The sequence below is a fragment of the Mus caroli genome, chromosome 3 (assembly GCF_900094665.2).
Source record: "Mus caroli chromosome 3, CAROLI_EIJ_v1.1, whole genome shotgun sequence".
Taxonomy (NCBI): domain Eukaryota; kingdom Metazoa; phylum Chordata; class Mammalia; order Rodentia; family Muridae; genus Mus; species Mus caroli.
In genome coordinates, this window is record NC_034572.1 from 152,211,569 (window position 1) to 152,226,004 (window position 14,436).

The window sequence follows — 14,436 nt, forward strand, 5'->3', positions numbered from 1 at the left end:
GCAAACAATTCCATTTAGCCTTCTTGATAAGCTCATGTTGTAACTGCTTTTTCTACTAATTAATGTACTAAAATTTATTCATAAAAGTATTGACATACAAAAGATGATTTAAAAGTATTTATCATTCAGTATTCTTGTCTTCACAAAATAAGTTGCAACAAAATCTCATTAAAATAATTGATACTTTAAAAATAAATCATATTTTACCATACATATTGCTTTATGTACAGTTTTTCATATATTAAAATAATATTAAAACAAAATACTAGCCAGAGGCTGCTTACAGTAACTTCCAGTGAAAGGATGAAAAATGGGACTGAAGAGATGACTTGGAGGTTAAGAGTACTGTCTGCTCCTCTAAAGTAGCCAGGTTCACTTCCCAACACCCACATGGTAGCTGACAGCTGTCTATAACTCCAATTCCAGGGATCTATGTCACCAGGTATACATGTGGTACACATATATGTGCATGCAGGCAAAATACTCATACACATAAAATAAATAAATCTTTAAAAAGAGAGCAAGAGAGACATGAATTGATGAATTACATATATTGTAACATGAATTGTTGTTAACCATAGCTCCTACATGAATATAAGTTTAAACTTAAGCATATTTTTAATTGTATTTGAATTGAAATTTATTTTGCCCATTTCTTTTGCCTTCTGCTTCTTAGGGCCAAGAAGTAATGACACCAATAATCTAACTTATGTTGGATTTGAACGTGATGTATTCAAAACAATTGCAGATTATTTTCTAAATCTCCCTGAACCTCTACTTACATTTGAATATTATGAATTATTTGTGAACATTTTGGGTATGTGTGAATTTTACTTAATATTTAAATTTATTCTATTAAAGTCTTTAAGTTTCTTTAAAGTTAAAAATCTAAAAACATGGTAAACATGAATGTGGTAGGATATAAATTATTTCAGATTTTAATAATACTATGGTTATACCAGATCAAATGGTTCAAATATGCTTTAACACCACTTGCCCTGAAATCAATGGTCATATAGTTCTATGTAGTTCTGACATGGCTCCCTAGAGTTAGCCCTAATCTTACAGGAGAAAGGCTCATATCCACAAACCTACCCTTACTTCTGGTGCTGGCAACAAATAAGCTCCCTTTGCTTTCTACACTTATGCTTGGCTACCTACCAATTAAAAGGTCCCTTTGAACTCCTCTATAATTTAGTAATTCACTCACAAGACCCTGGAAAGTAATTATGTTTGTTACTTTGTTATAAGAAGGATAGAATTCAGGAATAGACAAAGAGAAGTGATACCCATGAAAGAGAGTAGGGGGTGACACAGAGCCTCTATAACCTCTCAGGAAAGACACCCTGAACATCTCTGTGTTCATCAACCCATAGCTACCTAAGCTTAATTGTTTCAGAATTTTAAGTAGGTTTTATTAACTAGATACAATTGTGTAGTTGATTAAGGTTTGTTGTTGTTGTTTGTTTGTTTGTTATGGTTTGGTTTGGTTTTCTTGATATTGATCTCAATCTCCATCTCCCTTCCCTTCCCAAGAGGTTGTAGACAATACAGATATGTGACTAGCCATGTGTTACATTAACACAAACTCATGTATGTGGCAATAGCTACTCTTGAATAACAAGATTTATCACTCAGGAAATTCAAGGATTTTAGTAGTTCTATATCAGTAACCAAGAAGAGATACCAAGTATAGGTATAATAGTCTTCATGTGCTATTTTTACCTACCATTGGATTCAACCAATCCATAATCAAAAATGTTTACTTTTTAATGTAGTTACTACATAGAACTACCAGGTATTTTTCTTTGTTTAGTTTTGTTTTTTGTTATCATTCTCTAAATAATAAATATATACATAGTGCTTACCTTATGTTATATGAATAATCTAGAGATTATTTAAAATAAATGCTTAGGTTATATGTATGTATATGGTACACCATTTTAGATAAGAGTCATAAATTTGCAGATTTGTCTATGGGCATCCCTGGAACCAGTCTTCCCATAAACACTGAGATATGTGTGCCATTATATATACAGTTTTTGTATAATTAAAGGCTTTTACGTACTTGTAAAAGTAAAAACATATTTTAAATGTGTTCTGATTTGATCTTCCCAATTGTGTTGCTAAATTAATTTTTAAATGGTTTATATCACAAATGGAAATACCACTAGTCAGTCTTGCATGTTTATAACTGAATGTTGCATGTGTCCTATTGAAATGGCTTCCAAATTAAGCAACTGCTATGTGTTCTTTACTAACAGTATATATTATTATAGTAATGCCTTTTTTTTTAACTTTACTTTTTTTCTGTTTTATTTTTGTCCACTGTCTTGCAGTTGTATCTTAATTTTTGTTTCATTTTCTGGTAGTTGTTTGTGGCTACATCACAGTTTCAGATAGAACAAGTGGAATACATAAAATACAAGATGATCCACGGTCTTCAAAAATCCATGATTTAAGCAATTTGAATTCCTTCAAATCAACTGAGTGTCTTCTTCTCAGTCTGCTTTACAAAGACAAAAGCAATGAAGAGTTGGATTCTACTAAAAGACTACAAAGAAATGATCAAGGATTTCAAGAAAGATGTGCCAAGAAAATGCAGCTAGTTAATTTAAGAAACAGAAGAGCTAGTGCTAATGACATAATGGGAGGAAGCTGTCATAATTTAATAGGCTTAAGTAATACAAATTCCCTGTCCTCTAACATCAAACCAAGGTGCTCTTCTTTGGAAGGAATTGTAGATAGGCCAGTGAATTCAAGTGAAAAGAAGTCCAGTATCTTCTACCAGTCTCTTCTGAACATAGAAGAACAAAATAGTAAGCAATCATTAGTGTCTGCACCCAAACAGAAACCCCTATTTAATCTTCACTCAGACGAAAATGCTCAGCAGCCACACTGTGTTGGTTCTAAAAGAACCTCTGCTTTGACTGTTCAAGACCAAGAAGAGTTATATAATGAAAAGTATAAGTCAAAACAGCTTTGTAGATCTCAGAGTTTACTTTTAAAAAGTAGTACAAGACAGAATAGTTGTATCAATAAACCAGTGGCTGAAATTATAATGAAACCAAATGTTGGACAAGGCAGTACAAGTGAGCTCGGAGAGTCTAGTACCACAATCAATAAAAGACTGTGCAAAAGCACCGTAGAACTTTCAGAGAAATCTTTACCTCCAGATGCTTCTGTGTTGACTGGCACACAAAGTAAGGCTGTTTTTGGTGCATGCGATGTTAACTTTTAATGTTTACTAACTCAGCTTTCTATTCCTGGCTTTTCTTCTCTGAAATTACTTGGTCTTTCCTCGAGAAGAAATTATTGTAAAATACTTTGGTCATGGCATAACCAACATTTATTCTATACTACTTAAAGCACTTAATTTCTTTTCATTTAATTTCACTTAATCTGTGTCACTTTGTTTTATAAGTGAAGTATTTTAATACTTAGAAATAGGTTGCAAAATAAGTTTTTATCTTGCTATATTTTAAAGGAATGTAGAAATTTATAACCATAATTTAAAGAATACTATTATTTTACCCTTGTTATGTAACTGTATTCTATTCACTTGAAACCTATTTTCATTGATGATTTTTTCGGGGCGGGGGTGACTTTGCCTTTTAGGTTTGCTGCAACCTCATTTAGAGAGGGTTGCCATCAATGCTCTACAGTTATGTTGTTTGTTACTTCCCCCACCAAATCGTAGAAAGCTTCAACTCTTAATGCGCATGATTTCTAGAATGAGTCAAAATGTTGATATGCCCAAACTTCATGAAGAAATAGGTACAAGATCATTGGTAAGTTGAAGTTTTAAGTATAATTTTTTATTAATTTCTCAAGAATTTCATAAATCTTTACAATGTATTTTGACCATATTCACCCTTTCTTACCTCTCCTCCCAACTTCATATCATCATTTTAAAATAAATCATTAAATCCAATTAATGTTGCCCATATGTACGTGGAGATACGGCCATCACCTGAGTCATTGATCTAGCTGCCCCCCCCCCAAAGTAAACTGACTTTCCCTCCCCTAATAACCATCAGCTGTCAGTAGTTCCTTGGCTATGGATGGGGTTTATAAATCCCTCCTCCTCCATCCTGGAATGTTGATTGGCTTGATTGTGTGCAGGTCTTGTGCAGGCAACCATTTTTGTGAGTTCATGAGTTCATTAGTCCTGTCATATCCAGAACACCCTGTTTCCTTCAAGTTCTCCCTGATCTCTGCATCTTTTATGATGAATCGTGTGTGTGTGTGTGTGTGTGTGTGTGTGTGTGTGTGTGTGTGTGCGCGCGCGCGCGTCTGTCTGGTGGTGTTTCTTATAATAGAAAAAGTAAGCCATAAAACTAAAAGAAGACCAAGCTACTTGAAAGTGCTACTTAAGTGATATTTCTATCTTATAATGCTTGAGTTAGAAAATCCTTCAATAATAAAATAAAATATAAAATATTTTAAAAATAATTTTAAAGAAAACAAAGCAACCTCAGAAAAGCATTGCCATGTATGCAAAGCACAAAATAGAGTTTAATAATTTCATAGTGGTAAACTATTCTACCAAGGTTACATTCTTAGTTTTTATTTATTTTGTATGATTGGTCAGTTCATCGTTGTTTCATTTTATGCCAAATATTTGGATTAAAAGTTGATTAAATTTTAAAACATAAGAAAAACAGACCCTAAAAACTTGACCTTTTCTAGCAGAAAATAGTGTTACACAAATTGTTTGTGCTTAGGCTCTTATACTTTCACCTTTTATTAATCTTAGCAGAAGATTCTGTATTCTCACTCATTTTGTACACCTCACAGTGATTGTATCACCTTGTATTAGGTCTGTCTGATTTGGTGGGAAGAGGATCTGTAGGTACTGTTAACCTGAAAGCACTACAACCGAGAAGTAGAGAATGAGGAAATAATGAATAACCTGTCAAAGTATTTCAGAGAATATGGCAGTGGGAAAGTTGTATCTGATGAGTTATGACAATAAGTCATTGTGGACAAGAAGTAGTGGAAAACAAAACAAACAAACAAAAGAGAACTGTTACCAAGCAGTCCCAGATACAGGCTCCTTGGAGAATGAGGATAGAGGGATTTATATGCAGATATCAATGGGAAATGAATCTTTGAAATTCTCATTCTCTCTCTCTCTCTCTCTCTCTCTCTCTCTCTCTCTGTGTGTGTGTGTGTGTGTGTGTGTGTGTGTGTGTGTCCTCCCCCTCCTCTCTTATTGTTTTTCTTAAGAATTGTCACCTTTGAGATTCCAGCTTAAATCTATAAAATGTTCTCAAATTAAGCCTAGTCTGCTCATCACTGTGAATAATTCATTAACAATGACAGAATAGATAGATAGATAGATAGATAGATAGATAGATAGATAGATAGATAGATATATGTTAGTAGATATTTATTGTATTATTGAAAAGCATAAGAATTTAGTGCAGACTGGTGTTTGAAATAATTTTGGTTTTCTAATTTTTGGTTTTAAAGTTATTAGGGCATCTAAGTAAAATTTATCTAGCAGAATTTTGGAAATGTGAGTATTGTAAAGGAAAATCAAGGCAGAAGAAAGATTGGTTTTTTTAATCATCCTCATTGAAATGGTAGTTACAAGTATAAAAAAGGTCCTAAGAAGAGAAGAATATAGACAATAAGCACAAAGCTGAGGACTGAGCCTAAGAATGAAAAGAGAATATTTCATGTCAGTAATTATGCTATGTGCATATTATGTTCAAATATTTTAAATAGAATTTAAATTCTAATTATTATGTATTATAGATATGGACTATATGACTATGAGAGTAATGAGTTTTGAGGCAAAAATTTTTCCAGAGTTTCAAAATTCTTATGATGGAAATAGAGATGTGTGCATTAACTCACTGCCTAAACACTAATTATCCACTTTCCAGAGTTTCAAAAGGTAAATAGTGCCAACTTTGCAACTTCTGCTGAACATGCATTCTATATATTATATAGTCCTGGTTTGTGGTTTTGTGGAATTGGTTTAATGTAATAAGTCCTTATTCTCTAACAGTTTTTGGCTTAAGGCTTGCATCTTTCTGTTAATGGAAGTTGTGACATATATTTTTAAAATTATGACCAACTGAAATAAAAACCTGTTATACATGACCCATTAGAATTTTGCTAACACAATACATAACAAATGTTTTTACTGTAATGTAATATAATAACATTCTTATCTTCCTAATTATAATAAATTATTTCCATTATTTCCTCAACTGAAGGATACTTATCATTTTATCCCTATATATCATGTAATGAAAATTGGAAATTATTGACACTGTACTTTATATGAAAACTTGAGTTCTTAAATTGGCATCTTTTTGTAGATGATAAATACTTTTTCTCGATGTGTACTATGTTGTGCTGAAGAAGTGGATCTTGATGAGCTTCTGGCTTCAAGATTAGTTTCTTTCCTAATGGATCATCATCAGGAAATTCTTCAAGTACCCACTTATTTACAAGCTGCAGTGGAGAAACATCTTGACTACATTAAAAAGGGCAATGTAGGTATTTTGAGCCTTAAAAATCTCTGCATTACTTATTATCAAGTAGCAAATCCATCTCAAAGTAACACCATAAAAATGGGCACTTATTAGCTCATATAAGCATTCTCAAAGTCAGGAATGTATGGAGCCTGGAGACTCATACAGCACTGGGACTTTTCTTTCCTTTTCCTCTCTTGCAGTTCCATGTTGACAGATGTTTCCTTTATATTATGAGTAATATGATTATTAAATATGAAATATGATTATTAAAGTTCCTGCATACAACATTGAGTTTCAAATCAAAGTAAAAAGAAAAAAAATCCCTCTACCTCCAATTTAAAAGAGAAAAAAAAATGTACCCTCAGCTCTGTGTAAGAGGAGCATGCCACTGTGGCCAGTGCTGTATTGGCGCTGGGAATCCAAACTCAAGTCCTCATACCTACTTGGAAAATACTTTACCCATTGAGCCATCTCCCCAGTTCCTATGTATGAATTCTTGATTATCTCATGCTTAATTAAATGTCTTAGAAAATATAAGGGTAAGTAGGATGAAAAGAATCTTATTCTGAACCATTCCTACATAGTCAAAGCAGAATTTGTTGTTGTTGTTTTTTCCTTCTTTTATTTTTAATTTATTTTTTACACTCCATATTCCATTCTCTGCCCCCTTCCATCCATCCTCCCTAAACAAGATATCTACCATATTCAGATGTTGACTAGCCAGCACATTTTGTTCATGCTTTTTCTCATGTATATTATTATAATATTGTACTGGCTTACTATAAATATGTACCTTAACTTCATTATCAATAGATATGTAAGCTCTGATAGTATTCTGGGTCTCAAAAACAATTGATCATTACTTCATTACTAAGTGAAAATATAGGTGTTTTAAATGGGATTAAAACATCATTTAGATTGTTTTATACTTCAAATAATTTGAAAATCATTAATAATTTACCTTTAATGTTTTTATATACATGAAATCTTCATTTTAAAGATTAGGAAACAGATCAGGAAAAGTTAATTCAGAGCTATTAAATAGGCTGTGGCACTTAGATTTAGATCCTGCTCACTTACCTCTAGTGTATAATCTTCAGTTTTCTTAATACACCAAATGTGTAATTGAGGCCAAATGATAGATTTTAGATTCCACCAAAAGTGTTCTATATGGCAGAATTATGACCAGAATGTACACATTTTCACTGTCTTGTTTTGTTCACTGACAGGTTAAAAATCATGGAGATGGACTAGTTGTTCCTTTGCCAACATATTCTTACTGTAAACAGATTAGTGCTAAAGAATTTGATGAACAGAAAATTTCAACTTCTCAAGCTGCAATTGCAGAACTTTTGGAGAATATTGTCAGAAGTAAAAGCTTGCCTCTAAAGGAGAAAAGAAGAAAATTGAAACAGGTACAAGAATGTACAATTTCTCCATCTTAGAAATGTTATCCAGTGTGTGATCAGTGATTGCTGTTTCTATGACATTAAAGATAAAATTTTAACTTTTAGATATATAGATTACTTATTGATCTTCATTATATACTTAAAGTATATGAATGAATATCTATTTGGTTTTACTCTATTTTAAATTTAATAACAGTATTAATTGATCCTCTTTTATGTTACTGGTATTTTGTATAATTATATCTTAGATTATTCTGAGAAAGCATATGTAAAATCTGGATTATAATACATATCTCTGAGTGACTCATTCCTGCCACTGTTTAGAACTTTGGGCTCTAAAACAAAATCCAGTATTCACATGATCCTAGAAAGAACACAACCTAAGAAACTCAAAAGCGAAATACAAACTGTACCAAATCCCTGTAACCTTCATAGGCTTTACCAGTGAGAAATATTGGGTTTAGGGTAAAAAGTAACAGAAGAGAATCCTAGTATTTTAACATTGATGGGAGTCTGAAAGATTATGCAGTGTCCCCTTCACAAATGTACAGAGAGGTGAGAGTCAGATTAAAGAATTCTTGACTAGCTTTACATAAGAAAATATTCAGAAGTTTTTTTTTTTTTTTTTTTTTTTTTTTTTTTGAGAGGGTTTCTTTGTGTAACAATTCTAGCTGTCCTGGAACTTGGTTTGTAGACAGATGTAGAAAGACCAGTCTGGCATTGAACTCTTAGATCAGCCTGCCTCTGCCTCCCTAGTTCTGGGATTAAAGGCATGTGCCACTACACCTGGCCAGAATTGCTAATTCTTCCCCTCCTTTTTAAGTTTCAGAAGGAATACCCCTTGATATATCAGAAAAGATTTCCAACCACTGAGAGTGAAGCAGCACTTTTTGATGATAAACCTACAATCAAGCAACCGATGCTGAATTTAAGAAACCCCAAGCTTCACAGTCTGCGTTACTGACCTAAAACTTCAACAAATGAAGCCATACATGAGACTATTTCTACTTAAAAGAACACTGTTGATATTATAGGTTCCCTTCAAAGGACATTTTACAAGGAGGTGACAAAACAGTCTTTATCTGTGCTAGGCTGCTAAAGCTACTGGATCTGCCCTAAGTGCCTAATGAAAGGTGATACCAAATATTTTAATCAGAAACTATTTTTCAATATAATGATCTGGTAAGACTATCAGAATTGTACCATCCAGATAAAATTGTGGTGCTTTTAAAGAAGAAAACACGCCTGTGTCTATATGTATATTAGCTAAAGAACTGGTTGTTTAAGATTGCTTCTTTATTTATAAGTATCAGATCATGAAAAATATTGTATACTTTTGTATAATCTTTTTATACTTATGGTCTATTTAACTTTATATAAACACACTTGTAGTTTAGCTTTTTAAATTGGACTTTGGTTTATTGGGGGGCAAAAGGAGGTAGTTTTTTAGATAAAGTCTCTCTATGTACCCTATTCTAACCTCAAACTCATATTCCTCCTGTCTTATTCTCTTGAGTAGTAGGAATATATATATGTGCCACCATTCCTGGCTTATATGTGTGTTTTAAAGATATGTTTCTGTGAGATTTTTGTTTTCCCCTAAACATTTTCTTAATTATTTCAGTCTTTTTTCCAGAAATATATTTTGAATCCTTACATTCATTATCTATCCTAATACTGAAATAGATGTATAGTTGTTATTTAGCAACAGAAATTTGTCTTTCATTGTTTCTTAAATGTGAAGACCATGATGAATAAAGCAAAAATTCCTGTCTTAAGACATTTATTTTTTTCAATCAAGGAAACTAAATTTTTCAGGCCTGTAAAATAATGATATACTTGCTGACATCAAGATATGGCGATTCCTTCAGCTGAAGACTGGCCTCTCTGAAAATTCTTTAAGCTAATGTTTTGTTTATTTTTATTCTCTTTAATTTATTTATTTATTTTACTTATTCACTTTACATCCTGCTCACTGCCCTCCTTCCTGTCACTCCTTCCCACAATCCTTCCTCTATCCTTTCCCCTTCTCTTCTGAGCAGGTCAGGGGTGGGGGGTATCCCTCCCTCCACCCAATCCTGGCTCTTCAAGTCTCTGTGAGGCTAGTCACTTCCTCCCCACACTGAGGCCAGACAAGTCAGCTCAGCTAGAAGAACATATCCTACATACAGGCAACAGCTTTTGGAATAGTCCCTGCTCCAGTTGTTCAGAACCCACCTAAAGACCAAGCTGCACAACTGCTACATATGTGCAGGGAGACCTAAGTCCAACACATGGTTAAGACTCTGATAGCTCCAAAGGTTCAAAATACTTGACTTTGTTGGTCTTCCTGTGGAGTTCCTATTCTCCTTGGGGCCCAAAATCCTTCCTCCTATTCTTCCATAAGATTGCTCGTTTGATCCACAGTTTGGATGTGGCTGTCTATATGTGTCTGAGTCAGCTGCTGAGTGGAGTCCCTCAGAGGACAAGATCCTGTCTGCAAGCATAACAGAGTATCAATAATAGTGTTAGGGATTGGTGCTTGCCCATGGGATGGGTCTCAAGTTGGGCTGATTATTGGTTGGCCATTCCCTCAATCTCTGCTCCATCCTCCATGACTGCATTTCTTGTAGACAGAATAAATTTTGGGTTGAAATTTTTGTGGGTGGGATGGTGTCTCTGTCACTCACTGGGGATCCTACCTGGCTACAGGAGATGTCTTCTTCAGGTTCCATATCCCCAATGTTGTAAGTCACAGCTAAGGTAACACCCTTTGATGGTGCCTCCTATATCCCAGGTCGTTGTCTTGTCCTGGAGATGCTACATTCAACAGACCCAAAGAAGCCAAAAAGGAAGGAAGGCACAATTCAAGATGCTTGAATCTCACTTAAAGGGGGAATAAAATTGTCATAAGAGAGAGATGAAGAGAAGGAACTGGGAGTGGGTAGGGAGGGGAGTGTGGAGGGTTCAGGATCAGATGTGGGAAAGGACAGGAGAAATGGCCATATGGCCATAAAATCAAATGGAAATCTACAACTGACATAAGTGAGGAGGTCACTATTTAGCTAACTTTGAGAATCAATACCCTAAACATTACAAATATTTAAATATCAGAATGATGGTCCACTAACAATACTTTCACCATAAGAAAATTCCCAGTGTCAATGCCATTTAACATGGGTTTTCCAGAAATTGTTTGATTAGCTTGATACAGCCTGAAGCAATTGTTCCTTCATTTTATTTTTTAATTAACATTTAATAAATGCTCCCTTAAGTGTAAAAATGTATAAGCAGTAGACTCAATGTTAAATGACTATTCTGATTTCTAAATGTGATTTTACACTGTTGATATATGTAATGATAGTATCCCCTTTAACATTACTATATTTCATCTTGTATTCGGACAAAAAATGACAAATATAACGTTAGTCCAGAAAACATCCCTGTGAATTAATTAGATGAAATAGAAATTATGTGCATGCTAAAACTTTTTCTGATTAAAAGTATGCTCTCTTACTAGCTAATAATTTCAGGCAAGTTACTAATTTCTTTAAGTCCCAGGTTCTTTGGGTCAATAAATATTAATAAATAGTGCCTGTCTTAGGATTATTATGAAACTGTTTACAGTGGTATAGGAAAATCACTTTAAAATATTAGCTATTCTCAGAATTACAATATTAGAGGATATCAACTATAGCTACATGGTTAGTTTAGATTGACTTGAACCAAAACAAACTTATGAACAATTGTTATTATTCCACTTTTTAGGTAATGACACTCATATTCTGATTATGGAAGTATTCTTATTGGAAATTTTGAGCAGAAAAATATGCTAAGGAAAGAGAAATTGTGTGGGACTCTGCTGAGTGGAGTCCCTCAGAGGACAAGATCCTGTCTGCAAGCATAACAGAGTATCAATAATAGTGTTAGGGATTGGTGCTTGCCCATGGGATGGGTCTCAAGTTGGGCTGATTATTGGTTGGCCATTCCCTCAATCTCTGCTCCATCCTCCATGACTGCATTTCTTGTAGACAGAATAAATTTTGGGTTGAAATTTTTGTGGGTGGGATGGTGTCTCTGTCACTCACTGGGGCTCCTACCTGGCTACAGGACCAGAAGATAAGGGGAGAATGTTAACAGAGCCCACAAAGATTCCTGGATTCAGACTCCAGAGACTGTCATCAAGGTGCAGATCTAATTTTATTATTTAGTACATAAGCTTATATATTGTTTTTCAGCCAATTACGGTACAATTATGTATTCAAGGGCAAATGAGACATGACATGTGTTGTTTAGCTAAATCTAACTGGTCTGCCCATGAGCCTGTGGGGGAAAGGCTGATCAACAGGGGAGATTTTTGGGGTGTAGAGGGGCAGCCACACCTGTGCACCTGGGACCATCTCAGATGGTTTACTGTGTATGTAGATCAGGTCTCTTTGAGGAGTTGCAAGAGCCTATAGGGCTTAGCTCTCCATCCCACTTCTTCCTCCACCAGGTTTACTTCCATACTCACACAAAACTGGATATTTTCTTTATTTTTATTATTGTTTTTTTCATCGAGAATACAGCTTTCCTTCCTCCTCTCCTCCCAGTCCCTTCCCCCACCTCCCCTCTGCCCTGCCCCCAATCCACCTCTTCTCTTAGGAAAAGGGCAGGCCTCTCATGGATATCAGCCAGACATAGCATATCAAGTTGTAGTAAGATTAGGCACCTCCTTTCATATTAAGGCTGTAAGAGGCAAGTTAGTGTAAGGGAAAGAGTCCTTGAAGCAGGGAAAAGAGTCAGAGACAGAAACTGCTCCCACTATTTGGAGTCCCACAAGAGGACCAAGCTCCTGTAATATATATGTGCAGATTAGGTCAGTCCCATGTAGGTTTCCTGGTTGTTGATTCAGTATCTGAACCCCAATGAGCCCAGTTTAGTTGATTCTGTGGGCTGTTTTCTTTTAGTGTCCTAGATCCCTCTGGGTCCTACAATCTTACCTCCTCTTCCACAGGATTCTCTAAGCTCTGTCTAATGTTTGATTGTGAGTCTCTGTATTTGTTTCCATCCGTTTCTGGATGAAGCCTCTCTGATGACAATTATGCTAGCCAACTATCTCTGAGTATAGCAGAATATCATTAGAAATCATTTCATTGACTCTATTCTAGGTCTCTGAGCTATCCAGTCTCTGGATCCTGCCCCTCCATGCAATGTCAGGGATGGGCTCTGACTTCTGGCATGGGTCTCAAGCTAGACCAGTCATTGGTTGGCCACTCACACAATTTCTGTATCTCCTTATAAGTACATCTTATAGGCAGGACAAATTGTACGCTAAAGGTTATATATCTGGGTTGATATCCCAATCCCTCCACTGGAAGTCTTGTGAAAAATGGATATTTTCAAAGCAATATCTCAGATTCAGAAAGCAGATGAGATCTTGTTCAGTTAGGGTCTAGTCCTGCTACAACATAAACAGATCTTATAGGCATAGTCTCCAAGTTGAGCTGTAGAAGTTGAACTGTAGAGCTTTATCTTAGTTGCAAGTGGAAATCCTCCTTTGGTTATATTTGATTTTTCTGGATTTAAAAATCAAAGCCAAAATCCTGGGAATAAAGTAGAGGTAGATTAAATACATGTTTTAAAAAGATAATGTATAAAATACTCTTTTTAAATCCATTGAAATGCTTAAGTTATATCAAATTATGTCTGATTACTTCATTCAGTTTTGATTCTAGAAGCAATCCCCACCACCATCCCTAAGTATCCTCATCTATAAGATGTGAATAAGAATACCTAGCATGACAGTTTCCTTGGGATTAAAGCATTATCTCTAGGAGGGAAAAGGAGGCTCATGAGACTCAGGAGTTAAACCAAAGGCCATAGGCCTGGGAGAAAAGAAACTTGGCAGATTCTCCATAGACCCTCCCAAACAATACAAAAAAGGGAATAAGTAAACTGCTGGGGTAAATAACTTACCAGCCAAATTGAAAAGACGGGGGACTCTCACATTGTCCAGCCCCATGAGTGCTGTATAGAAACTTTTAGGGCTTCAGCTTTAGTGAGTGGTCACTCATGGGACTGAGCTTTTTTATGGTGCAGTGCTTTTCTGAGTCATTCCTGCTTCTGTAGGTAACCCCTCATTATATTGCTGTTAGTAACATAAATAAAAATAAATGACAAAAACAAGCAAGCAAAAAACTTCACTGATCCACCAAATTGGACTTTGGTTTGGTACAATTGTTACTTTGGTCTATCATGGATTTGTTTTCTGTATCTGAGTAGAGTATGCTTCTCTCCAGGGATAGCAGATAGCAGAACATTTCATAAATAAGTGTAGTTAAAAAAAAAAAAAAGCGATGGAGGGATGGAGGGTGGGGAGGACTGAAGCGATTGCTCAACATTTAAGCTGTTCTTCCCAAGGACCCAGGTTTGAATCCTAGCACCAATACAGGCCTCACAACTATCTGCAACTTCAGCTCCAGGATTCCTGATGCCCTCTTTTGGCCTTTGAGAGCACTTCATGCACAGAGTGCACATGCATTCATTTAAGCAAATATCCAAACACATGA

At 35.1% G+C, this 14,436-nt stretch overlaps 1 protein-coding gene across 3 annotated transcripts in view; it reads left to right on the plus strand.

The window, feature by feature from the left end:
* Depdc1 (DEP domain containing 1) overlaps positions 1 to 9,684 on the plus strand; it is a 30,489-nt gene extending 20,805 nt beyond the window's left edge. Inside the window, exons 7-12 of one of the 3 annotated variants that reach the window (XM_021158238.1) lie at positions 677 to 817; positions 2,373 to 3,203; positions 3,619 to 3,791; positions 6,339 to 6,515; positions 7,727 to 7,912; positions 8,730 to 9,684. In XM_021158238.1, coding sequence (XP_021013897.1) covers positions 677 to 817; positions 2,373 to 3,203; positions 3,619 to 3,791; positions 6,339 to 6,515; positions 7,727 to 7,912; positions 8,730 to 8,870 — 1,649 coding nt within the window. In that variant the 3' untranslated portion in view covers positions 8,871 to 9,684. The remainder of the gene's footprint in view (positions 1 to 676; positions 818 to 2,372; positions 3,204 to 3,618; positions 3,792 to 6,338; positions 6,516 to 7,726; positions 7,913 to 8,729) is intronic. The other 2 variants (XM_021158239.1, XM_021158240.1) reach the window with 2 other exon arrangements.
* The last annotated feature ends 4,752 nt before the right edge of the window (positions 9,685 to 14,436 follow it).